Here is a 27,350-nt window from a genome sequence, read left to right as displayed (position 1 = left end):
ACTAAATAAACATAAAAGTCAATCTCACTTCAGTGAAAATAAGAATACAAAAGGCAGCAGGAGAATGAGGCAGCAGTTGGTCACAGAGCATCCAGTCTGGAAGCAAACCATGATGAATGCTGTGCTCAGCTCACTGTCTTCTTTTTACTCGCTCAGGAACCCCAGTCCATGCCCATAGTTAAGGTGGAACTTTACTCCACCTTAACTTGTGGAGCTTGTGGAGGCTTCAGATTCATGAGTATTCTGGTGACCCTCTACAGCAGCTTCAGGCACAGTGTAGTAATAGCATGGGAACTACATAGCCTATGCCAGCCCAGTCTATGTCCATAGTTGAGGTAGGTTTCTTACTTTAGTTAACCCAATATAGAAAATCCTCGCCAGACATGCCCACAAGTCTAGTTCCTGTCAGGTTGACAGTCAATATTAACTATCACAGAAAAGAATTTGCCCTGGGGACCATCTTGCTCTAAAGATGAGGTTTCCTTCCATGATTTAATACTTCATCTCTTGGTCAGAAAAAAAAATGTTAAGTGCAAGAATGTAGTCTCCCCTGCCCGGGTGCCCCTACCAATTAGAAGGTATTTTGTCTTCCTCTTTACAGGGAGGTACAGCCCAATTCTGTCTGTCTGTCTCTGTGTCCTCATCTCTATCTGTTTGCCTCTTTCTGAGTCTCATGAAGCCTAAACATTTGGGGCATGGTGATGGTGAGGACGGGAGGAGCTTGTGGAGGCTGCAGACTCATGGGTGTTCTGGTGTCCCTCCACAGCAGCTTCAGGCACAGTGGAGCAATGGCACGGGAACTGCATAGCCTACACCAGCCCCTGGAGTCCTTGCTCAACCACCTGTGGTCTAGGAATCTCAACTCGGATCTCTAACGTCAATGCCCGGTGCTGGCCAGAGCAGGAAAGTCGCCTCTGCAATCTCCGGCCGTGTGAAGTGGACATCCATCTATACATCAAGGTAAGGCCAGAGCAAAGGTGGGCATCTCAGGCAGGTCTAGGCATGATGAGCATGTATAGCATAGAGTTGGCTTTGTGCATGGCCACTAAACTTCATAAGATGGAAATAATGAAGGCAGTCTAGCAGGCCCAGGGTAAGTGATTTAGGAAGATGCGGCTGCTAGGCTGGTCCATGATGGATTTCACTGAATGGATGCTTTTGTAGTTCTCATCTGGTCAAAAGCAAGGTCACTCCAAACAGAAATCGGGAACCTTCTCAAGTGTTCTTTCTGTAGTGATTCTGAGGGACTGTACTACCTTTCATCCCCATGGCATTCCACATCCACCTGCACAGGCACAGGATAGCTACCTGGACAATGTGAAGACTGTTAGAACTTGAAACACATAGGGTCAAAGGCTTCTCTCCTGTTTGTGTTTGCTGCTATAGCCAGGGCTGGCCCAGACCTTAGTGCTGGTTCACCCAATGTCACATCTAACAAAGCAAACTACACAGGGCTCATCACTGGATCTGTTAGTGGAGCAGGAAAATTTCTTTGGATGCCGAGAAAAGGATGCAGTAGAGAAGAGAATCCCACTTCTCACCATATCCTTTAGGCATGTCTCCTTATCGAGATAGCATCTTATCTTTTATAGGCACACATTTTTCTTCTTTCTTTTCTTTTCTCCTTCTGTTGTGCCAACCCTGGGTGCTTGAGTGTCTTCTAATAGGAAGTAGGAGTGTTTGAGGGCCCAGCATAGAGAAACATAAGAACTAGGACCCTAATCTGGGATAAGAAAAACTGTCACAAGGCTGGGCTAGTCACTGTAGGCTTGTGATTCCCTCGCCTGTCTCCATGATCATCTACCCTAGCTGGCTTCCCCAACTGGACTAGCTACACGCCCCACCCATATTGAATGTGCTCTGCCCCCAGCTCTGATAAGTTGCTGATAATATACTCTAAGAAATACTAACCCAAGGCATTTAGTAAGCGCCTAAATGTATACCAGCTTCGCAATTACATTAGTGAGATATGGAAAGAGGCTTAAGTATCAAGGCGCCCACAGCCTCATGGGAGACTATTATTGGATTAAAGTAGTGTCAGTGCTATTCAAAATGTTGCATGGTGGTATTGTGTGTTTGTGTGTGTGTGTGTGTGTGTGTGTGTGTGTGTGTGTGTGAGGGGGGAAGGGGGGAGGGAGAGGGAGTGGGGGTAGCATTGGAGTAGAGGAGATAGGTGAGTGCAAAGCACGTCCCTAGCTGATTGTGGAGTTCCATGCCAGCTCAGTCACTCACTGTTTGGGAAGATTGGTTTGCTAAAAGAGATAACAATTCTTCCTGTGCTGATGACACTGGCATACGGGCACCAAAAAGGCAAAAATGCAGGAAAAGGGAGATTGCAGACTGTGAGATCCGAGCGCAGCCTGGTAACCTCCTTCTGCAGTCTTCAGTTTACCTATGCCATGGGGTTAGGACTTGTGTTTGCCGACAGCCTCCCTTGCTCGAAGGTGCTGCGAATCTGGAGCAAAGGTGATGTTTGCCGCACGTGCTGACGGGAAGGAGAGTACTGGATGCTTGGTGGGAACGAAGTGGCTGTGCATCACCAGAGTATAATTAACAGAAGGTCCCTTTCCTTTCCTGAAGGCTGGGAAGAAGTGTCTGGCTGTGTACCAGCCAGAGGAGCCCATGAACTTCACTCTCGCGGGTTGTGTTAGCACCCGTGCCTACCGACCCAAGTACTGTGGAGTCTGCACTGACAACAGGTGCTGTATCCCCTACAAGTCCAAGACCATCAGTGTCACATTCCAGTGTCCAGAGGGGCCGAGTTTCTCACGTCAGGTCCTATGGATCAATGCTTGCTTCTGCAACCTGAGCTGCAGGAATCCAAATGATATCTTTGCGGACTTGGACTCTTACCCTGACTTCTCAGAGATTGCCAATTAGGTGGGTGTGTGGCTCGGGGTAAAAGCCCTGTGTTTACAAAGCATCCAGTCTCTTTGACCCAGGACTTCACAAGTGAGTCTTATTCCATCTACTTCCTACTCAATTCTAAATTCCCTGAACCTGACCATTTGCCTGTGTTCCTATTTTGACAATCCCATTGGCCCAGAAGAGCATTGCTCAGACTCAGACAATGCGTCCTTCCTTGGGGATAGTCTATATCACTCCAAAGGAAACACATCTCTGACTGTTCAACATGAATCCCAAGCCTGACCCAGCCTGTCCGGTTCCAACCTGGTCAAGTTGTCAGAAATCATGATGGGGCCACCCAAGGAACAGAGTCAGCTGAAGAACCAACATCAAAGACTCCTTCTTCAGATGCCAAACCTGATGATGTTGGGATCCTTTCAGATAGATGGATGGGACTGGAGGCACAGGAATAAGCTATGATTTGGGCCTTGCCAAATGATACAATCAAGGGCATTTCTGCCCACAACACACCAAAGAACTTTGTACCACCAAGTCACCAAACATGTTCCAGGTGATGTCAAGGGTTGTGTCCTTTTTCTTTGCAATAGAAAGTCATTTCCACTAATCTGGGCATAACTGAAAATACATTTCACTTCCCCTGTAGTGTGAAGAGCTCAAATTGGGCTCATGCTAACCAGAATGTAATTTGAGAAATTTCATTTTGCCCATCCTATAGAGATGGGGCAAGGACAGCCAGTCTCACAGACCATAGCTGATCAGGTCATTAAATCTGCAGCTGACCAAGTTCTTAGGGCAATTAGCCAACTCTTTCCAACATCTGGGCCTCCCTTGCCCTGGGGCTCCTGGGAGTTAGTAGGGATCTTGGGGTGACCTGTCGGATGTCTCAACAGCACCCTAAAACAGTGGGATAGTTGGGAAGATGCCCTCATTGGGCTTGGAAGATTCTTTTGAAGTTCAGATCAGACCTAGCAGGATGTATGTATCAAACAAATAAGTAGGTCACCCTTCACTGGTCTGGGTGGCTTCTGGCAGGAGTGATGAGGCCACAACAGTCCCTGGCCCATGATACATCTCTTCTGCTTTAGTGAGCTACTTCATAGTTTTAGTGGCTCAGTTTTATAGCCTTAGACAGAAGTTGACCAGCTGTTTAGAAATGGAAGTCTATTTAACGGAGGTAAAAGCCAAAGAATTTGTAATTTGAAGAAAGAGATTTCTCCTATGTGATAATAATGTTACTGTTTATTTTAGCAGCAGTGTGAGATTTTCTGTCGTCATTGGTTTACTGGGTTTGTTGTATGCGCTACGCTTTGTCTATGAGATTTGCCACATCCTTGCTCAGTGAAGCTTTGTGATAACATTGAGGTGTTCCCTTCATAAGTTCTGCTCTTGAAACTGTGAAATGGAAGGCCAAAGAAGAAAGTCAACCAAAATCACCCATCTGGAGATTCACATCCCAGATAGATTAACTTCCTAATTCATATTTCCTCTTTGCTTCAGAACCTTCCAAACAAGTCAGGATAGGAAAGGCAACTGAAATCAGCAGCTTGTCCTTCTCAGTTTGGCCCTTAATATTGTCTCTCTAGCTCCTCTCCCACAAGAGGGGAGTGTTTAAGTATTAAGCATTCAAACTAAATGAGACAGGAAAAGGCATGCATGTCTCCCATGGATCCTCCTGCCTTGAAATCAGAACCAGCTCACAATATGCATTTGTAAGATGGTTCTGTTTGCCCAGCACCATATGTGCAGTGGTGGGAAGATGCCTGTGGGAGAACTATACACAACACACAAATGAATTCTTAAATAGGAAAGGGAACTTGCGATTTCCCCTCCTTCTGGTAACCTCCCAAAGACCTGGCCTTGTGCAAGGCAAACAGTGGTGCTCAAGATGTATTTAAGGAAAAAATACATTATATTTACACTCCTACTTTTCCTTAGAAACACTCTTCTTCCAAGAACTCATCTTACCAGTGAAAATCCTCTATTAAAGGCGGCTTATAATACATGTATGTTCATATGTGTACAAGAGCTTGCATGTAAAGATATGCTACCCCTGGGGATTATCACTTATGTGAGTTCTTTGTGGATCATGTTAGATTTTTTTAGCTTGGAAAAAATCTGTCTTAATATCTAATTCTAAAAGAGCTTCCATAAAAGCTGTAAGTTGGGGTCTTACCAGGTATCCTTCCTATTTGGGGGAATTGAGCCTAACATCTTTGATCAAAGGGGGCTCAGTTAGAGGAGTTGGGGTGATCTTGGGACTAGAAAGGAGGGATGGCCAAAGTAGCTCAGCAATGATTGGTTTTGAGAAATGAACCTGGCCTATATGAGGATCAGAAGAACTGTCTTAGAACCAAGAACTAAAGTCCCAAGGAAGAAGACATGGGTGCAATATTAAGACATTCTTTTTAATGGTTAAAAACAGCCTATAATGGTGTGGCCTGGTTCAAGGAAAGTTAAGAATAGCAAATACGGTTTTAAAAAAAAAGTCCATTTATTGATAGCTTATTTGGTGCTAAGCACTGCGGTGCCTTTTATCAGGTTATCAATTAGAGCTGTGCTCAGAACACATCCTTTCTCCATTTGATAAACAAAAGCTCTGGAACTCAAAGTGACTGGGGAGCTGAGGCCCAGATCCATACTTACTCCACCCCACTGTAGGAGGAGATCTAGACAGAACCTAAGAGACTGATACTGGAGGCTCATATAAGCAAGGCCTTTGATCCACACCCTCCCCCACAATGCTTAGAGGCAAAGAAAAGAGCAATGAGAAGGCGCTAACCATCTGTGAAGAAATTCACTGTGGCACCCTGAGTGAATTTCTTGAGTGTGCTGAGAGAGAGAGAGAAGTGTGGAACATGCATCAACCAAGACCACTACTCCATACTTTACTGACATAGCCCACTTAATCCTTTCAGTGAGCCCAGGAGTTATGGCATTACCCTGCCCATTTTAGGATTGAGACGGGAAGATCTTTAGAAGTTAAGTAATTTGCTCAAGTTCTTATCAACCAGACAAGCTCCGAAGCCCAAGATCATGTGACACCCATGCCATCTCCCATGATACTCACACTCAGACTACTTACCTGTCCTCCAACCAAAGGCTCCAGAGTCACAAGAGGGAATTCACAGACCCCAGTGCTGAAATTCTAATTTTGAGGTGATTAGAGATTGATCAAAAAAAGTAATTTCAAATGATCTGATTGTCTGTAATCACACTAATTGATTTTGGATGCTGTACACATGGAGATTGTGGAGAACATCGCAACCTCTGACTATGGTGTTGACTCATGTCATTTCTTTTTAAAGACTTGTGTTTGGCTGGGTGTTGGTGGTGCATGCCTTTAATCCAAGCACTTGGGAGGCAAAGATAGGCAGATCTCTGTGAGTCTGAGGTCAGCCTGGTCTACAGAGTGAGTTCCAGGGCAGGCTCTAACACTATAGAGAAACCCTGTCTCTAAAAACCAAATAAATAAAATAAAAAAAGACTTGTTTTTTGATTCAAAGGAACTGCAGTGACAGCTCTGAATGGCTGGGAAGCAGGAATGGCCATGATTAGTCGTGTGTCCCTGCATAGCTGTACACGTGTGTGTGTGTGTGTGTGTGTGTGTGTGTTTGTGTGTGTGTTTGAATATATGTACCTATTTTCAAACTGTGATTGAGTATTTAAATATTCCTACTGCCATGTTGTAAGTGAATACCCATGAAGAAATGTCTTTAAAGTGCCCAGTAGAGGAAAACTAGCCCTTGGGCAACCTGTCATGTTTACCACATTCCTCTTTTTTCTCATGATTTGTGGAGCAGGGAATGTGTTTGTTCACCCGTGACGGGTTTGCATTGTGCAAATTCTTTGTTTACAGCTTTTCTCCTTAAAGCAATAAATCATCAGCAAAAGTGACTTCTTTGATTTGATGGTTCTTTTTTTGTTTGCTTTGTCATTTTTTTTTCCTTGTGGATTCCATTGTTAGAAGGCAATGATTGAGGGCTGGGCATGTTCAACCAATGTGCAGACTGGAGGAATTAAGTCCCAGATATTGGATAGGAGGAAATAAAAAATGCTTGAATGCTTAGAGACAAGTCTCAAAATGTAGATCCTGAAACTCTGAGACTGCCAGTGTTACAAGACACTGTTCCTGAAGAGACCTGAACAAACATCCACTCACCCTAGACAGGGAGCCCACAAGATAGCATCAAAGGAATAGCATCAACGTCTGATTTGGTGAGCCAATGTGCTTTATTGGAGTTGAGTACAGGAGTGTAGATGAGAAGTTATTCACGGAGCGCATATAACTCAAAGGCCACTGCATCACAGAAAGAGCACCCAGCAGGGAAGCTGGGATTTCCCAGCTCACTGTATGACTTGAAGACTCAGCAAGTCAGAGGATCTCTGTCTCTCTGGGGCTGCTCAGCTGATCTGTCTTTGTAAGCAGCCCTGCTGATCTGTCTGTTTTAGGCAGGTTCAATTGGCCTTTGTTTCCTTAGTAATTCTTACTATTTTCATAGCCTTGAGGGTGGGGGCTTGTGCTTCTGGTCAGTTTTAGGGACTTTTTGAGTATCCTGAGTTGTTTACTTCTTGAATTCTTGGGATTTTTTTTTTCTTGAGAACAAGTCTGTCTTTAGACTTTTTTGAGGCTAAACAAGCCTCTTTTATAACTTCTCAGGTCTTAAGCTTCAGCTTTGGGGGAAATTGCTACACAACAATCAGAGTTGCAATGTGCCTAATCTTAAAGACAAATTGACGGAGCATTTTTAGCACCCACTCCCTTAGTGATTCTTACTCATTTGTTTAGTAGCTTGTTATAGTCTTTATGTTGGGTACCATGAGGTCAGGGTCGTGACTACTAGCACAGTACCTGGAGCATGTCAGGGGCTGGTGAAATGACCGAGTATCTATTGCGAGATGACAAGGTATCTATTGCATACTGTCCTCAGGGCCAAAAGGAGCTCAGAGAAGCATAAAGCAGGCTACAAGTTGTCACGGAAACAGTCCTGCCATTAGCACTCAGGAGGTCTTAAAAGACAGTACTCCTTGCTGGGATGCCTCAACACAGTCTCTCAAACTGGAGAATTCACAAAGTGATAGCACCTACCTCTTGGGAGCATGCACCTTTTTAAAATAGAGGGCTAGCATAAAGTAAAATGTTTAGCAAGCGAACAGAGGGACCTAAGTTGGATCCCCCAGAACCCACGTTAGAAATAAAAATCTGACCGTGGAGACAGGTGCTCAGGAAGCAGAGACAAGTGAATCCCTGAGACTCCCCGAGTAGCCAGTCCGCTTAAATCAGCAAAAGCCAAACTAACAAAAGACTGCCTGGGTTTCTGATCCTACTGCATGTACTGGCTTTGTAGGAGCCTAGGCAGTTTGGATGCTCACCTTACTAGAACTGGATGGAGGTGGGGGTTCCTTGGACTTTCCACAGAGCAGGGAACCCTGATTGCTCTTTGGGCTGAGGAGGGAGGGGGACTTGATTGGGGGAGGGGGAGGGAAATGGGAGGCGGTGGCGGGGAAGAGACAGAAATCTTTAATAAATAAATTAATTTAAAAAATCTTCTAAAAAAAATAAAAAAAAAGACTGCCTGAAAAAGCAACTGAGGAATGACAACCAAGGTTGACTACTGGCCCTGACCGCACTCACACACCTGTGCGTGTGCAAACATGTGCATCCACACAAACACTAGCTGAGTTGTGTCATGGCAAATGTGCTGGTAGTCATCTACGTCATAGGAAGACTTAACATTTTATATATATATACATATATATGTGTATATGTATATTTAAGGTAGTCATTATTTAAGGTAGTAAATATGAAACGTCATCACTATCTAGTTGCACTTTTCCATTTTAATCATGAACTGTTTAATCACCAAATGTTTGTCCTTGGCGTGTTTTTGTTTTAAGTTGTAACTTGATTTACAGAGCAACTTCTCTAAGACAGGAAGAGCATGGTGCTTTTCTCCACACAGTGGTATGTTTAGTCATATGAGCAGCTGCCGGTGGCCATGCTGGGTGAGGTGAATGACACCCAGTCCTTTTAGACAACCTCTCCCAAAGCAAGTGGTCTCACTATACAGACCAAGGGGACACTCCGTTCCAGTTTAGAACAGCCACAGCACTTATTTCCATTCACACCTCTGTACTCAAGCACAGATTTTCATTTTCTCAGAAGGACTCTGCATCTTGTCACGAAGATATGGGTATGTCCACTCTCATTGCTGCTCCGTTCACAACAGCCAGGGGATGGAAACAACCGAGAAGTCCATACACGGATGAATGGAAAGGGAAAACATGCTACATATGCACAGAAGAATTTTACTCATCCATGAAGAAAAGTGAAATACTGTGATTTGCTGGGTAATGGATGGAACTGGAAAATATAGTGACTGGGGGCTCAGACAATTGCCATGTATTCTCTCTCATATATGGGTCTAGCTTCTGAGTTTTAATATGTATATTTATGTGGGAATTGATGTGAATAGACAGATTCCAGGAAACCAGAAAGAGGCCCGTTAGAGGGGGGAAATGGCTTTAAGGGAGAGAATTTGGGAGATTAATAGGCACATGTAACATGACAGTGGAAAGCAGGATACTGGGGATGGACGAGAATAAGAAGGGTGGGGTAGGGAGATTGTAGAGAGGAGGGGTGAGAGAACAAGACACTAGGTGCATAACATCTTGCTACAAGAAAACCTACTCCTGTAAAGTAATCAAAGTATAAACAAAACTTAAAACAAATTAGAAGCTGGGGCCTGGAGTTCTGGGGATGCCTCAGGTTCAGAGGGATGAGTGGACCTTAGCTGACATTTGCTAGATATCAGCTGGTTGAAGTTGGAGAAAATGGGACCTGAGGAAATTGTAAAGACGTATATAATGATTGCAGGGCAGGGTGGTGATCCTGGAATCCTGTTCCATGGGCTAAGGCAAGACAATTGCTTAAGAGTACAGTATTGAGGCCAGCCTGGGCAATAGAGCAAGACATTCTATCAAAAAAAGAAGTCTGTCCGTCTATCTATCTATCTATCTATCTGTCATAAATCTGTCATCTATCTCTAGGTATCATCTATCAATTACCTATCATCTATCAGTCTATGGTCTATCATTTATTTTTTATCATCTATCTTCGTATCTATATCTGTATCTATCTATCATCTATCTATATATATACATATCTCTGTCTATCATCATCATCCACCTACCTGTCCACACCTTAGTGACATCATATTCAGAAATCTGTGTCATTTAGGAATAGGGGCTCTTTCTGACATAGAACTGTTCAGACACGGATTCTTAGGAGATGCCGGCACAGTCTGCTCACTGTTTGGTACTCTCTGTAGAGCACACCTCAGGCTCTTCACTCTAAGCCTCATTGTTCTGGCTTTTATATAATATAAAATAAAAACTGTGGGTTTTTTCAGCCATTTCAGTAAAAGGGAGAGAGAGCGGCTAGAAGCAGGCTCACTGAGAAGATTAAGAAATGCCAGTGGAGGAAAGGGAGAGACTCAAAACCACATCAAAGCTTTTGTGTCTTGCAAGTTCAAATGGGAGCATTTAATGGAAGAACAAAGGCACCTGGGGCCAGTGAAAACCTTTCGGGCCCACAGTGCAGATCCCTGAAGCCAACAGATGTTCCGCCATCCCTCCACATTGGAAAGTGAGAGCCCCAGCCAGTCCTGTGCTCAGGATTTACCCGCAGAGAGACAATAAATCACAGGAATGGCTAGTCAAGCCACTCAGTCTGTCTGGGTTTTGAAAACTACTCTATTGGGGAATGGAGGCTCCCCTAGGCTCATTGGCCAGCTGGTCTAGCCAAGTTGATGAGTCCTGAGCTCAGTGAAAGACTCTGCCTCAAACCATAAGGTGGGGAGCAATTAGGGAAGGTGTCTGATGTTGACCTCAGGCCTCTAAACACATGCACACATGTACACACACACACACAAAATATGCACCAAATAAATGCAATTACAAATTATTTTTTTTTTTTAAAAAATCAGTAGTTTGGGAATGGAGAAAACAAGGTAGTGTACAGTATGCAGCTGCAAGTCTCCTTGTTCCCTGAGAATGCTGGGCCTGTAAGAATCCCTTCTCAGAGCAGGGATGAGTGACAATGGGTTTTGTACCCATGGACTTGGCCCTCAGCAGATGATGTCACTGTCAAGTCATTAACTCAACTGCTCTGATTCCTGAGAGCTTGTCTTAGTTATTTTTCTATTACTGTGATAAAACACCATGACTGAGGCAGCTTATTAAAGAAAGCATTTAGCTAGGCGGTGTGGTGGTGCACGCCTTTAATCCCAGAACTCAGGAGGCAGAGGCAGGCAGAGCTCTGTGAGTTTGAGGCCAGCCTGGTCTACAAGAGTTAGTTCAGTCCAGCTATAACTGTTATACAGAGAAACCCTGTCTCAAAAAACAAAACAAAAGGAAGGCATTTAATTTGAGATTTACTGTTTCAGAGGGTTAGAGTCCATGACCACAATGGTGGGGAGCGTGGCAGCAGAAAGTTATGGAGCAGGAGCTGTAGCTGAGAGCTTACATGTAGACCTACAAGCACAAGGGAGAGAGAGAGAGAGAGAGAGAGAGAGAGAGAGAGAGAGAGAGAGAGAGGAGAGAGAGAGAGAGAGAATTGGTTATTGGTTCTGGGTTCAAAAACAGAATGATTAGGCTATCTTTCGATTAGGCACACATTTATACCTCAGACTTGCAGAAGAATACATTTCCAGGAGACTGATTTATGAGCACTCCTTCAGCCTCTCCCACTCTGGGATTCTACAATGGCCACTGTGGAAGAGTATGCTGCCTAAAAAGCTCCGGATGAACATGAGGAGGTAGGTGTGACTCCATCTAGAGATCAGCCCAGGGCTCTTCCAGAGTTTGAGAAGGGACCTGGAGGAAGAGGGCAGCAAGAGACTGGGTTGTCTCTCTGGGTGTGGCTGAGCTCAATAAACTTCTGATCTCACAATCACTCCTGAAATGCAAGGTCAAAATTTTAAACCTTGGCCTTCCACAAATAACTCTCTGCATGGGAACTATATTCCTTAGGTGGAGAGGCAGCCTCGGGGACACTAACCCTGAATAGCACCAGACATGCAAATATCTGGTTGGTGCAGCTTTCCTGTCAGGGCCAGGCACTTCTGGACCCCAAATTTCAAAGCTGATTGCTTGGCACCATGCTCACCTAGCTGGATAGGTATTTCCTTCTTGTGGTGGTTTGAATAAAAATGACCCACATAGACTCATATATTTGAATCCTTGGTATCCAGTTGGTGGAACTTTTGGGAAGGATTAGAAGGTGTGGCCTTGTTGGAAGAAGTGTGTCACCAGAAATGAAGGTGAGCTTCAAAATTTCAAAAGACTGCACCATTTGTTGTGTGTGTGTGTGTGTGTGTGTGTGTGTGTGTGTGTGTGCACGTGCATGCATGTACCTGTCTGCCTTGTGGTTGTAGATTAAGATATGAGCTATCAGTTATTCCCTCACCCCACCGTTATGGACTCTAACCCTCTGAAATGATAAGCCAAATGAAATGTTTAATTTTATAAGTTGCTTTGGTCATGGGGCTTTATCACAGCAATATAAAAGTAACTAAGACACATCCTCTGTCATTTGAATGTTGACTATTACTCCCCTCCCCTTGTCTAAAGTTAGCTGTCAGGTCCTGGGGAATCCATGCGTTGAATTTGGTAGTAGTGATCTTGAATGAGGAACAACTAGACTCTGTTTCTACTAGCCTCCGGTTGCAATTTAGCACTTCCTCTTGCTTAAATGTAGAGGGTAAATCCCCCAAATTTCACCAGTTATGATTGGAGACTGGTGTCTCAGCACAGCTTGGGCAGTGAACACATGCTGGCTTTTGCTTTGAAATTGCATGCATGCTGGGGCCTGCCCCAACCTTCCCTTCAGTATACTTATAAGAAAGTTTGTCCTATGATTGATTGTTGGATAATCACACATCAGTATAGCCAATTCCTTCGGTAATGTTAGAAATTTTGTTCTATACATTTAAAACTTTTGAGAGGGCTCCAAAGACTTCTTGAACTCACATGTGGCCTCAACAAGTACTGCCTTCCCTTGGCCTCTGCTGGGACCACACAGAGCTGTAGAAGAGCTGGCCCCATCCCCACCTCTCTAGCCTTGCTTTCTGCCACAGAGGATACTAGGTCACCTGGCCATGTCCACATATCAGGTTCCTCATCTATGCTGTGCTGGTACTCAAGCTGGACAATGTGTAGTTGACATCTCCTTTCCTTCTGTGCTGAGACTGTTGCCCTTTTGTCATTTTGGGTATATTTATGTCCTAAACAGAGTGTGTTGAACTGTGGCTCTACCATGGTATAGATTTTGTGTGTTTATAGCACAGAGTAGGAAGTTCAAGGAAAGTGAAGATACTCCAAGATAAGTAACAGTAGGAAGTAAATGCTGAGTACCTAGTGACTTGCTTCCAAGAAAGTGAAAAGCAGAGGAGCTCCTTGGTAGTGGAGAACCCCAACATACATGATCCTGGCTGAAGACCAAGCTATATCTCACCTTCGAAAATCCATGCTGTAGCACATGTCCTTGGCATGTGGCAAAGGCACTTGAAGGCTTGGAAGATGACTCAGTTGGTAAAATACTTGCCCTGTAATCATGAAAACCTGAATTCAATTCCCAAGAACACAATCTCCACAATCAATCTCTCTCTCTCTCTCTCTCTCTCTCTCTCTCTCTCTCTCTGTCTCTCTTATATACACACACACACACACAGAGAGAGAGAGAGAGAGAGAGAGAGAGAGAGAGATCTGACACCCTCTTCTGACCTCCACAAGCACAAAGCAAGCACACATGAAGTACAGTCATGCAAACATCTATACACATAAAACACTTTTTTAGAAAACCAGGCATGGTGGTGAATGCCTGTAATCTCAGTGCTAGGGAGGTAGAGATGGAAAGATCACCGGGGCACTCTGGCCAGTCAGCCTAGCCTACTTGATGAATTCCAGGCTAGAGAGACACTATGTCTTGAAAAATAAGTAAACCATAACAACAGCACAGAGATTATTCTCTAGACTCCAAGAGCACAGCTGTGCACCTGCACAACAAGAGGCATTGATTTCCATGGCCATCCTCCTGATGAGAAAAACCCTACACAGCTCTCAAGTGAGTGACCTTCATGGAAACACTTAATGCTGAAACCAACTACAAGTAAGAAAGACCTGCAAAAAGACAAACAATAATAAAATAAGACACAACGTTCTATCATGAAGTATTCCATGATACAGAAGAAACACTAAGAGAGAACCAGTGCCATCCTGCTAGTGTCTGAACCCAATTAAATGTGAGGCATTAGTGTTTGCTTTTTAGTGACAGGGCCCCCAACAACCTGTAATAGGGAGTCTCTGGAGTGATTGGGCAATGACTTGGATATAAATTGAACCTGCTCCAAAAAAAACTGAAACCCTCACATGCTATAGACTTAGTCCTCAGTGCAACTAGGAGGGCACTGACCATGAGTGGGTTTACTCCCTCAGAGGATTCAGAACTGAATGGACTGTCTAGGGGTGGTCAGCCATAGAAAGCGGGGCCTGGCTGGGAAAAATGAAATGCTTTTCAGTTATGTCCTTTCTGGATATTCATTATCTCAGCTCTTTCTCTTTCCTCCTGGCTGTCATTACATGACAGTTTCCTCTCCCATAGTCCTGCTACCAAGATTACTGAACCATCGGGCCACTGTGGTCAAGTCAGCCAACCAGACTGAACTCCAAAAACTGTGTGCTGAAATAAACCCTCCAGATGTTTATGTCAGGGATTCTGGCATAGCCACAGAAAACTGACTGGAACTAACTACACATAGTCTATAGATTTTACAAGAACTACAAAATGCTTAATAAAGTGAGGAGTTAAAGCGTTCTCCTCTCATCACTATGGTGACCTTCTATGGGATGCCTAGTGTGTAGCCAGGCTGACTACACAGGAGGTTCCTTAGTACAGAAGAAGATGTGTCTGTCAGTTTGCATCGAAATGGTGATCGTTTAGATATATAGGGCTAAGGGGATGTAATATGTAAATTACCTACACCTGTTTCTTCTTTCTTCAGTATTACTACCTGAAAGTTTAGGAACCCGTATGACTGACAGTGCCATTTCTACTGGCCAGTACCAGTCTGTGGCAAAGAGCTCCAACAGTAAGGGGCACACAGGGGCTCTGAGTGTCAAGGGTAAAGCCCCACCCCCTCCTGTTTCACAGTGTCCCACACACCCTCACAGGGAGGGAAGGAAAAGACACGCCACTGCAAAGTTACAAATTTATTGGTCTGGAAATAAATACAAACATGTCATTAAGAAACTGCCCTGGAAAGATGTGTACAATGGTTTCTTGTCCTCTTTCAGGCACCCTGGTCTGGATCCCTGATCTTTCTCTACAAGGCTGGAGGAAGCTTCCATGGTAGGAGTTGGTGGGTAAACTGGTCCTTGCCTCCCACGCCTCCTATAGGGCGTGACTACCTTCCTCTAGCAAGTCCAAGGTCCTGGAACTCACCAGGCCTTGATAACTGACTTTCAAAGGTCTAATCTGACCACATTTCCTATAGGGAAGTCGATGGTTAGCCACGGTGAGATTCAAAAGACAGTAGTACAGGGCATGGGGGCATTAGGCTGGCATCGCCACTAACCCGGTCAGCAGGAAGAGGGGCAGCAGGAGAGGCAAGTGACTTCCCATGGAATGTACAGCTTCTGCAGCCACCTTCTCAGCCCATCCCCCACCAGAGGGCATGGCTCACTCTGAAGAACCAGCAATGGGTCAGTTGAGAGACATTTAGTTATCAAGTTTAGAGCCAGCCCCAGATGTCAACAACGGGAGCGTTCACTGAAATCACACCCACCAGATTCTGGCACTTGGGTTCTTCTATAAATCACCCAATCCTATACCTACTGCAACCCCAGCCCTTTCCAGTTTAGAGACTCATCCCAGACAAGGATCATTGTCACCTGTTGAGTTCTCTGTCTCAAGGAATGCAACTACAAATCAAAACCACCTTTCCTGGGGACAAAGGTGTAACCCACTCATTCACACTGTGGGGTGGGAGCCAAGGACAGTGGGGCAGATAGGCTGTAGGGCAGGAGTCTTAAACCACTGTGACATCCAATATTTGCTGGATCACTTTCTTTACATAGCCCGGACTTTTTTTTTTTTTTTTTTTTTTTTTTTTTTAACCAGTCTCCCCTGCAAATTAAAAAAGGTTGTCAGAAAAACAGGCTGTGGGTTTTGGCATCCAGAACTTTAAATCCAATTCCTTCAAGTGAACTGTGTGGACTTGGTTTCTTCTACCTGCCCTAGATCCCGCCTCTTTCCCTCCTCATCTTGTTTTTCCTTCTTAAAATAAGACTCCCAACTTCCCTGCCTCACTCCCCTTTCAAATCAGAAATAAGTTTGTTTCCAGGAAGGAGTTTAGTGGGGGAGGAAACAGGAAGCAGGGGGGAGGGGCTGGCAAAATGCCCGTGAACCAGGATGCTGCTGGCTCAGCCTGGGCTTTGGGCCAGGCAGTGTTACAGCTCTACTTTTCTTAGTTTTGGCAGTTTGGTGTCTGAGGATAGAGAGAGGGGCCACCGGGGCCACTTGCTAGCAGAACAGAACTCCGAACTGCTTCTTCCTTTGTCCACCACCACCCACTCTGGTCCCGGGTAGCAGCCTGAACAGCTTGGGTCTGCCACCGCCAGAGTTCATTTGTAGAAAAGCAGCTTTGGATTAATACCGCATTAGCGCAGGGTGGCGGGTGACAGGCAGGGGTTGGGTTGTAAGGGAGAGCCCACCAGTCCACGACGACTGATACGCAGACTGCCTGATGCGCAGACTGCCTAGCAGGACACTTCCATCGACTTGGGCCCGGCATTGTTCCCAGTGGCACCCGAGTTGGGGGTGATGTTGAGGCGGGCATCTTCACTGGTGTGGGAGCGGCTCCGGGACCCCTCGCTGGTGTGTGAGCGGCTGCGGGGGCCATCGCTGGTATGGGAACGACTGCGGGGACCCTCCAGGGATGTGACGCTGGATCCAGAGGCTGTGCGGGACCGCATCAGGCGGGTCATGCTGGCAGAGGGCACTGGGAACATAGAAAACAATGTGGTTAGGATATGGGAAGCCTCTACAGGTGTGGGACCGTAGCCCTGTCTCAGCCATGGTGTCCTTCTAAGAACCCAAATGAACGCCCCTTCCCTATTGCTTTCATTCTTGGGGCCATCCACCTTCTATGTTCCTCACAAAGGACCTAGATTTGGGAAAGGCATACAACGATCACATGGCGAGAGACCAGAGCCATTATGGGTATGAGCCACAGTCTGTTATGTGCTTATTAGCTGGGTGGCTGCGGGAGAGTCACTTCTGAAGCTTTCCTGTCCCTGTCTGCAAAATAAAGACCTTCGTATGGTCACAGAACCTTCTCTGCAACATACTGTTAGGAGGCAGGAGAACATGGAGGCCAGCAAGGCTAGTCTCTGCCCATCCTGGGAAGGACCCAAGGTCTCACCACATGGTTCATATGGAGATGTTAGCAGTCTGTCTACCTTCTAAGATCCTGCTAGCTCTCAAGCTCCAGCAAGACTCCGACTGCCCATGACACAGCAGGGAACTGACAGAATAGAACAAAACGATCCTCACCCTGTCTGGGGTTGCAGCGCTTCCCCCAAATCCATGCCCACTTAAAACCTCAGAATACGACCTTGTTTGGAATACTTTTTAGAGATATTTAGTTAAGAAGAGGTCCTTCTAGATTAGGATGAGCCCTAAACCAAAAGCAGTCTCAATAATAATAATAATAACAACAACAACAGCAGCAGAGGGCCAAACCCATATGGATGGAGACTGGTAGGATGCAGCCACAAGCCACACAAGGCCTCTGACTGATGCAACAGAAGTCAGCAGGCAAGAAAAGGTCTTGCAAAGTAAGCCAGCCCTGACCACACTTTGACCTCATACCTGCAGCCTCTGAGCTTGTGGGGAAATGCATTCCTGATATTTAAGTGCCCTATGGGGGGGGGGGGGATCTCTTAGGATACTTACTGGGGGGATTAATGCCACTCCCCAATGAAGCAGTGCCCTAGAGCAGACACCCAAATTTGGATAATTGGATTAGTCCTTGCTCATCCCTCCTTAAAGAATCAATGTTGTTTCCTTCCTTCCTTCCTTCCTTCCTTCCTTCCTTCTTTCCTTTCTGTCTTTCTTTTTGGTAAGGATCCATTAAGTCCAGGAAGACCTCCAACTCTATGTGTCTGAGATGACCTTGAACTCACTGAACATCCTTCTGCTTCTGCATCCTAAATACTGAGGTTACAAAAGTGGACCACCACACAACTGACAGCCTATTTTTAATTCAGGAAGAACTGGGGTCAGTGCACATCTGTGGCTCATATGTTTTTTACCCTGAGTCTTTATTTCTCCACCCAAATCCGTGAGTCCTGATGACCTCACCAGGAAATGGTAATTTCCTATGACACCAGGCACACAATGGACGGGACCTGTGAGGCCAGCATCACAGGAAGACACTCTGTGAGCCAGAACCTCCTCTTTCAGCAATGCCTTTGCTGTGGCTCTTACTAGTATCTCTCCAAGGCCTATTTGTCAGACTGAACTGGGAGACAGAAGTGAGACAGATTTTGGGAACAACCAAGGCCTAACTTTTGCTTCTTTCCCTTCCAGAATACACAGCAAACAGGCTAGGATACACACCCAGCAAGAGAAACTGGACTACCTGACAATTTTCACCCATTTCCACTAGGGAAAGCATGCTGGGGGGGGGGGGGGAGGTCCACAGGCAAATGTGTTTTGTTGGTGAGGGACAGCTGGGGACATGGACCTCATCTGAGGCACTCACATCAGGCTGCCTCACTCTGTCTTGCTGAGAAGCAAGTGCAGGTGAAGGCCCATGGGGAATTTATAGTGCTTCACCAAATAGGCCCATCTGTTTCTAAACGGGTGGGTGGTGTAGGGAAGAAACACGAGGTTAGACTTTTCCAGCTAAGAAGTTCGCATGGATGGTAACTCTAAGCAGCAGGCAGGAAGAGCCGCAAGAACTGCTTTGGGCCAGAACCGTGACCAACACGCCAATCAACCAGTGTCAACCAAGGCAACCCAGCCAAACCTGTGAGTCCTGGTCACAGCTTGGCATTTCTGAAAAAAAGAGGCCATATGGGTGACACACGTACTCTAAGCTTGAAGCAGGAAGAAAGAAGTCCCTAAAGCAGGCTGCTCGGTCCTTCAGTTCCCTGACTTAATGACCTAGCAAAAAGGCATTATACTTTTGGTCTCAGGCACTCTGGTCTCTGTTACTTGGAGCTGGGGCTTCACCAGCCTTTGGGCCCTCCCCTGCAGGATTATTGTGATGGTTAAATGGAGTGGGAAGATGTACTAATCTTCTTCCCCACTTTTGCTACAACTCTGATCTTTTGAGCAAGCATGTCAAAATTAGGGGCATTCCTTGTTCATCTGTGGGCCATTGTTTTTTGAAGGGGAGAGGGATTTAAAGGAACAGCCATAGCTTAGTATAGCCGTTCTTCTCTGTAATCCTAGCACTTGGAAAACTGAAGAAGGAAGATATTATAAGTTCAAGACCAGCCTGACCAATAGGGATATTCTATCTCACTCCTGCCCCCAAATAATCATTAAATGATTCTCACGCAAAACTAAATAAATGTTGGATCCACTGTTCATGCATACGTAATGGCGTCTCATTTAAGGGGCTGGATACACGATGAGGTCTCCTGAGACCACACTGCTCAGAGACACTGTCACCATCTTAGTTGTGTCGACATCCTATGTGATGTGGGCTGCATGGAAACCAAATTGGTTGCTGATTCATTCCTCATCCAGCCTTGCGTGGTTGTGATGGCTCCTTTCTCAAACCTGCCTAATGCTTAAGAACTAAAGCCACCCAAGATGACGGAGCCCCCTCCACCCGCCCCATACCGCTAGCTGGGACATTACCATCCCCACATCTGCCTAGTGCCCAAAGTGTCATACTCACTGTATCCCATGCCCTGCACAAAGTACTTGAAGGCCTCAGCCAGCTTGGCGGGCTGTAGGAAAGAGAGGGAATATGCGGTCAGTTTCTGGAGGTCCAGATCATCATCGGCCACCTGTTTCTGCAAGCCAGAGCTCTGTCCAAGGCAGAGCCACCACAGTGTGCTGTCATAGTCTCTCTGTCCCTCTATTCTGGGCTTGAGCTCCCAGTAGCCCCTGGCTAGATAGAGCAAGACAACCAAGATTCTGACCCCATGGCCAAGCCAGGTTTATCTGGCAAATCTCTTAAGCCTGCGGACTTCAGAGTTACCCAATCCCCCAAAGCTGCTTGATGGAGATCTAGTAAACCCACAATTATAAAGCACATTTTATGAGAATATATGCATAAACTGCCATTAGATGCCACACAGAGGGAGTGGGGAAAAGGGAGTTCTTAGGTCACAAAGGCACACACGCCCCCCCAGTGGGAGGCGACAGGTGTTGAGTGAGAAAGCCACAGTTCCACTCACCTGAGAGACCTGCGGGAGGCCGCCACAGTCTGCCATCTAGAAGGGAGGGAGGCTGGTTAGCACTGAACACCTAGATCATAGCTGCGGCAGTCTGTGCTCTGCCCCTGGGTTACCCACCCGACTCTGCTCTAAAGGGGTTGACTGTGGGTGGGTGCTGCTGTTGACTATAATCCATTATCTTCCTTGGTAACTACTCCTTGATGCTTACACATAGCAACAAACCCCTACAGACCACTCCATGTAACCCCTGAAAGCATACCTGGCTCAACTATGTCATTTAGGAAGCCAGGGTGGCTTATGGAACTTTCAAGATCCTGGCCTCCAGAGTATACCAGAGGGGAGATCCTCAGGAAAGAGCCTGAGCCTGTGGCACAACCCAGGCACAGCTGCCACTCACAGGTGGCTTTAGGGGTGCAAACAGCCCTGACTGCATGCTGTGGGATTTCTGCAGAACTCTAACCCAGCACAAGGTAGCAATCACACTGAACTCAGGGGACACTGCCAGAGGAGGCTGCTGAGCCTCACACCCTCTCACTACACAGGGCTGTGGTGTATTCCTCTGGTGCAGGGATGTCCTTGCCCCATCCTAGGAAAAGGAGACTCTGGTCCTGTGCCCAGTCTATCTTCCCCCACCTGCATGTACAAAAGTACGTAGCCCCCCTGCAGTATGGTCCCCAGAATGGACCACTTTGTTTTGCAACCTCAGATTGGCTCCAAGCTTGCTTGCTTCCTAAACTAACTCCTTATCCCCATGTGTCCTTTCCTTCTTCCCTTTCAGAGGCAGGGTCTCAAGTACAGTCTAGGCTAGCCTAGAAAAAAAAAAGGTTGTGTCATCTGGGAGGGCCTCACACTTGAGATCCTCCTGCCTCTGCCTCTGGAGTGCTGGGAATACCGGGATATGCATGACACCCAACTCCAAACCCTTACTCTCAAGGCTCTTAGAACAGTCCTGTGTTTCAACTAGCTGGGCTCAGGTCTGAAAACATTTGGGGGCCTCTAAACTATGCCAGCTGCAGCCCTGCTGTTGCTCATACCTTGAGCAGGGTGGTCTTCGTGGGGTCCAACTTGGAGTTGCATTCCACCTGCACAAGAGGAAAGACTAGGTAAGTGCTTGACTCATAGCTGAAGTCAGGAGTGCCCTGGTCTCCCCTGTACTCCGCCCCACCATCCGGAACACTCCTGTCCCATCGGTCATGAAGAAAGAAGGTGGGCATTGGTTTGTTCAACACGTGTGATTTTGGAGCCTGGCCCTGCCATGACTAGTTCTTTATGACCGGGAGACAAGCCAAACAGGTTACATCCAGCTCTGTGGAGCACTGAAGAGGCAGAGCAACGGTCTGGACTCTAACAGCTTCATGCCACATATCTCCCCAGGTGTGGGGATGTCCGAAAGCAGACATCCTCTCTGTATCTCCCTAACACTGCAGGTGAGAATTAGAGGTGACACTGAGGCAGAAAGCTCTGCATGATCCAGCTCTAAGCATTGCTTTTCTGCTAAGGGAAAAGCCCACCTGTTGCCGAGACTGCGGGAGAACGCCTAGCCATGAAGCCTAGCCTTAATCCTGCCATGTAGCTGAGGTGCCCTGGCCGGGCAGCCAGGACTGAGGGCCACACTGAGAAGCTGACCTGAGCTCTGCTCCAAGGCTGGCATGGCAATTAAACAATATCCTTGCATTGGGAGGGAAAAGCAGAGAGACTCATACAGATGAGCATCCAGGGTCTGCTGAACTGATACCTACCACAGCATCCACGGCAGGAGAGTTGTCCCCAACCACCAGCAGAGCAGGGCACCTGCACAGGACAGGGAAACAGGAGTCATCCCAGGAGCCAGCTCCAGGTTCCCACATGCTAGACTCTGGGCTGCAGCAGGATTCTAACAGGCTACTTAGGTTTCCTAGCACCTTTTGCTCCTCGATGTCCCTACACTAGCATCCTCTGTTTTGAACTTTGAATAGAGTGGGCTAGTAGTTTTTTCTATCTTGGTAAAAAAAAAAAAATTCAGCCCAATGATGCCTGTGTCTTAATGCTTGTTCCAAGGCAACCTCTACCTGGGGAAGGAGGAATAGGAATTTTCCAGGGATTAAGAGAACAAAAAAACATCTGGCATGAATGATAAAGAAAATGACACTGGCCAGGTCCACAAGTATTCAACAGTGTGGTGCACACGGAGAACCATAGAAAGACACCATCACTGCCAGCAGAATGTGTCAGCTGCAACCACTGACTACTAAATATACATAACACTCATGCCAGGTCCTGTATCTTTCAGTTCTAGGCTTTGGGAAGCACAGCCTAACTTAGCCACTGGTGCTGAATGTGCTTAACAGAGGCAGTCAGCCTCCTGATTCAAAGGCTCCAGTTATGGTCGCAAACTCCCTGCTCCAATGTTGACTCCAGCTACACAAGGAGAGGTTCAAGTCAGATCACTTGGGTAAGATACGGTCAGTCATCTCTACCAAAGTGTTCCACCCTACGGGGGCATTTCTGGCACCCAGCAGAAGCCTGCACCAGCAGCCCTGAGTAGAGCCTGATAGCCTGGCCACAGAGGGGAAGGAAGCCACTCACTGCAGGGTGACGGTGTGGGTTCCAGGCATTGGCCGCTCAATCTCCAGGTCCCGTCGGCTGTAGACAACATGAACATTGTTAGCATTGGCAGATCTGTCTTAGGAGCCACTCCCACCATGCCAGTACTGGAGATCCCACCTTAGACCATTCTAGAAGATCATCTTTTGAGGTCATGTAGCTCTCAAGACCCCAGGACCACTTAGTGTCCATAGAAGTAATTATGAGTCAACAGGTCTCATCTGTTTCTAATGAAGCCTTCCTCATTTTTTCTGGAATTTATCAGTGTTAATATTATTTCTACAGGAAAACAAAGCAGGTATTCACTGAATGTCTCTGCCTCCCTGTCCCCCTACCTAGACCCCCCCCCCCACCATTGCAAAAGCTCCAGAATGGCCTCCTGGCACCCCTCCCCTCTACTCCTAACTGGAGGCTGTCTCCAGCAGTTCTGAAGCCTCAACACAAGAAGCCATCTCTAAAACTCAAACCTGTCCTCTCTGTGTGCCAAAGCCTGCACTAGTATCCCACTGTGCTAGCAGAGGTCCAGGGTGGACCTGGTCCCTGCATGTGAACACTTGACCCCTCTGCCCTCTGAAGTTCTGAGACCAAAGCCAGCATTGCAGCATTCAAATCATACCCCGCCATTTCCTAGCTGTGTGACCTTGTGAAGAACACTAAACCTTTCTGTGCTTTGCTTCCTCTCCAGGAAATGGTCTCAGTAACAGCCCCTTTCCATCGGCTGCTGTGCAGACACCAGTTCATTCCTGTGATTCCCACTGTCCATCCAGGAGCCCACCCCCCTCTTCTTGGTACCCATTTGCATCTTCTCACAGCAGTGAGAATGCCACAGGTCTCCTGCACTGAGACACTGACAGGATTGTGAAAAGAGCATCAAAGCCCATCAGAGATGCTAAGGTCATTGCACTCATTGCACTCCTCACTGTGAGGAGCTTAAGTCCTAGGCACTGTCCCAGGTTAGATGCATGCAAGGCTCACTCCTGGCTCCTGTGCTGGAAGTACAGCAGAGGCGCCTCTGTAGGCTGCATGAGTGCGCCTTCCAGAACCTGTCACTGATTCTAATAACCCTGTGTAGTCCTCTCCCCAGGAAAGCTCCTAACAAGGTCCTCAAGCTTCCCAGCAGCCTCCAGGGTTCTACATACCCACAGTGTTTCTGTTGCCACAGCAGCTTTTACTCTTAGTTAGCCTTGGGCACAGGCCTCAACTCTCCACCCTGACTGCTCAGCTGGTTCCTACTCACTTGGTCCCACTGCCTGGATAGAAGCATCAGATAGATCCTGGCAGAGCTCACTCAGTGCTAAGGGCCAGGCAGCATCCACCCAGTCATCATCCTCCCCAGACTCCATTCTACTAACCTCCAGCTGTACAGCCCTGGCCTTCGCTTCCACTGCAGGCCTGCTGCAGGAGGCGGATGAGGACCCCAGTTAGACATGGCCAAGCCCACCCCTGCCCAAGGGCTCTTACCTGTTGTAGGCGCTGATGAACAGGTGTAGGTTGCTGGGGTTCATATCATTGAGGATGTGCTGGCGGTATGTGTGCACCACCTCCACGTTGTTGTGCATCTCCTCCTGTGGGGACAGAGGGAAAGGCTTGTCATCGCTCGAGCCGCAGCGGTAGGGAGGAAGAGCATGGCTGAGGCAGAGACAACTGTGATGTAGGTTCATGGCATGTCTGTGGTGGTCAGTGCAGACTACTGAGTGACAGCGATGGGCACCCAGAAGGATTCCACCAGGGAGGCCCAGCTTTCCCTCAGGAGCCTCATCTAAACTCGGGATTCCTACTTCACGGTAGACCTCCAAGCAATCTGTTCTTGTCACTTATAGGATCAGAAGAAACGTTTGTCAGCAAGGAGGCTAAGCCATGACAAAGACACCCTGGGGGATCTGACCAAAATGAACAGCAGCAGCTTGGGGGTATCAGCCAGCCTTCAGAGACTTGAGGACAGTCTGAACTGAGTGATGATACCCTCGGGTTGCTCTAAGTCATTTCAGTTACAAGCCCTGGGCGACCCCAAAACAAAGGGGGATGTTTTCTGCTGCCCTGAAACTCAGGGAACATCAAAGTGTCATCACATTCATTATCTCAGCAGCAGAGAATGCCCCATACAGAAAAGCGGTGCATTGCGGAGTTTGGGCAACCAAGGGGTTTTCCAGACATTGAACTTGAATGTGAGCCAAAAATATATATCCTCTCTCATCCCGTACTCAGCCACAGAGAGTATGGGACTCAAGGACAAATCTAGAGTGACAGAGAGCAGACCAGAGGTGCCTGGGAGGAGAAGAGGTTCAAGGACACAAGAGGTGTGTGAAGGACACTTCCGCCATCTTAGTCACTCTGAGGGATGATGGATTTGATCAAATATAGGCCGCACATTGTGCTTCAACAAAAACAGGTTATCGAGAAGCTCCACCCCTGGCTGAGGAGCCATTGGCTGTTGATGGCTGCTGGGGGGAAGGAGGAGGATCAGTTTTCTTCAAGGATGGTGTCCCAGGTAGGCTGTCCATGCCAGCAGATAGCCCTATACTCTTGCTTATAATAGCAGCACAAGCAGGATTTAGTAATTTTTAAAAGCACACACATTTAGTTGGGAGGGAGATCTGGAGGGGAAAAACTCGGGGTACATTTGATCAAAATATCTTGTACACATGTATGAAATTCTCCAGAGGGGGTGGGTAGAAAGCAGTGTGAGTGGCTTGCTGACTGTGAGCTGATATTACACAATTCACAGACTCCAGCCTGGGTCACCCCTTGATTGTACCTTGTGTGTGCCACCTGCCCATGTGGCCCTGTCTGTGCTGGGTGCCACATGGTTAACTGCTCTGTGAGGATAGCAAGACACCCCCACCACTCACCTTGCCGAAGAGGTGGGACACGACCATGTCTGGCAGGGCTTGGGTCCATCCTGAGATCTGTGGAGGGAGAACGAAGAAAAATTGGCAACTGGAACTCAGCAGTAGAAAAAGAAAGTCAGCCAGCCCAGGGCCCTGGGGGCAGAGTAACACCTGGCTCCCTGAGCCTCACCCAGGTCTCCATGACAGCCTGGCCAGAGCTTGGCTCTGGGATGGATGCCATAGACCAATTTAGTACAGACCTGCTCACTAGCTTAGCACTATTGAGAGGTAAGGGGGAACTTTTAAAAGGTTGAGATCCACAGTAGGCCTCCAGGGCAGGGAGGTAGTTTATTTTATTTTTGCCACCAGCCACAAGCTGGCCTACTGCCATGACTTGGTTTTGCCATAGGGACCAAACCCTCCAAACATGTGAGTCCACACAAACCTTCCCTCAGCAGAAGTCAGCTAGCTCACACAACCGCTTGTGTAGCAGAAAAGCTTCTGTCTCTGGTCCCCTTCTGAACCTACAACCCAGGGCAGACCAGGCCTGGCTTTCCATCAGTTCCTCCCTCTTAGAGCCTACACGGAGGAGACATCCAGCAAGTGGGGTGGAAACACAGCTTAGCGAGGCCAAGCTTTCCCTGCTCCCAAGTCCTCAGTACTGCGGCCCTATCACCCCAACGCATGACCTCCCTTCTCCACTAGGCAGGGTACACTCGGCCCTAACTCCTCCTCCTCCATCATCCCCCAGCTTCTCCCCTCCAGTCTGGTTACTGGTCTGTGAATTCCTTGAAGTCTCTGAAGTCACTAATGACTCCCACAGCACCTCCAAAAAGCCTGTATACAGCACAATCTAAAAGCCCAGTAGTTTTTGCAGCTGATGCTCAATAAATGTTCAGACCATGACATAAAATTCAAACCACCAGTTATACAACAGGAGCTGTATAAATGCTACGTGTGCACTGTGGGTATTAGACAGATAAGGCAGATATCACAGGTAGCCCTGTTTGGCTAGAGGTGGTAAGAAAGATGAACATTTGACCTAGGATCCTGGACTGGCTTGACGACTGCCTGAAGCTAAAGAGCACCAGACTGGCTGAAGGCCCTGAGCCTCAGGTCTCTTGGTTATAACTGGAGGTGTTAAAAACCATGCCATCAGGACATAGCAAGGCTCCCACAGTAAGGATCCAATAAGGCAGCCAGGCATCACAGACTCTGGCATTTACTCCTGGCATACCAAAGCCCCTAGGTATGTCCGTCCCTCTGGCCTTGACAGGCGTGGGGAATTCATTGAAACCACAGTCTGTCTCAGCTGGAGGTCAGTGCTCCAGCCGCCCTTGTTTGGCTCGGAACAGCTGAGCAGCAGCCAAGTGGGCCCAAATGGAATGTCCCTCTCTGGGCTGGAAAATAAAATAAAAACCAGGGAGGATGCTTTGCTCCAGGCTGCCCTACAGGCAGGGACAGGACTATCAATGCTTTAGGAAGACTCACAGCATCTAGCAGACAGGAAGGGGGATGGGTACAGTTCATGCCTGCTTCCTCAACAGCTGCCCATAATAACAAAACCACCATCCCAATCAGAGACCAATCACT

The 27,350-nt window shown here is 47.1% G+C and overlaps 2 protein-coding genes across 3 annotated transcripts in view; one reads left to right on the top strand and one right to left on the bottom strand.

The window, feature by feature from the left end:
• The window catches only part of Ccn4 (cellular communication network factor 4), a 29,953-nt gene extending 25,134 nt beyond the window's left edge, over nucleotides 1–4,819 (top strand). For both annotated transcript variants that reach the window (XM_041672448.1, XM_041672447.1), the window contains 2 exons: nucleotides 767–960; nucleotides 2,581–4,819. In XM_041672448.1, coding sequence (XP_041528382.1) covers nucleotides 767–960; nucleotides 2,581–2,880 — 494 coding nt within the window. In that variant the 3' untranslated portion in view covers nucleotides 2,881–4,819. The remainder of the gene's footprint in view (nucleotides 1–766; nucleotides 961–2,580) is intronic.
• An 11,231-nt stretch (nucleotides 4,820–16,050) lies between these two features.
• Ndrg1 (N-myc downstream regulated 1) overlaps nucleotides 16,051–27,350 on the bottom strand; it is a 39,991-nt gene continuing 28,691 nt past the window's right edge. The window contains exons 9-16 of the mRNA XM_041672299.1: nucleotides 25,779–25,835; nucleotides 24,391–24,494; nucleotides 22,912–22,968; nucleotides 22,086–22,137; nucleotides 21,381–21,428; nucleotides 20,347–20,382; nucleotides 19,842–19,893; nucleotides 16,051–16,925 (exon numbers count right to left, since the gene is read on the bottom strand). Coding sequence (XP_041528233.1) covers nucleotides 16,684–16,925; nucleotides 19,842–19,893; nucleotides 20,347–20,382; nucleotides 21,381–21,428; nucleotides 22,086–22,137; nucleotides 22,912–22,968; nucleotides 24,391–24,494; nucleotides 25,779–25,835 — 648 coding nt within the window. The 3' untranslated portion in view covers nucleotides 16,051–16,683. The remainder of the gene's footprint in view (nucleotides 16,926–19,841; nucleotides 19,894–20,346; nucleotides 20,383–21,380; nucleotides 21,429–22,085; nucleotides 22,138–22,911; nucleotides 22,969–24,390; nucleotides 24,495–25,778; nucleotides 25,836–27,350) is intronic.

The sequence above is a fragment of the Microtus oregoni genome, unplaced genomic scaffold (genome assembly GCF_018167655.1).
Source record: "Microtus oregoni isolate MIOR12 unplaced genomic scaffold, Mior012 000022F_ref0000154, whole genome shotgun sequence".
Taxonomy (NCBI): Eukaryota; Metazoa; Chordata; class Mammalia; order Rodentia; family Cricetidae; genus Microtus; species Microtus oregoni.
The sequence above is the reverse complement of the archived record's forward strand: the minus strand, read 5'-3'. Positions and strand labels throughout refer to the sequence as shown.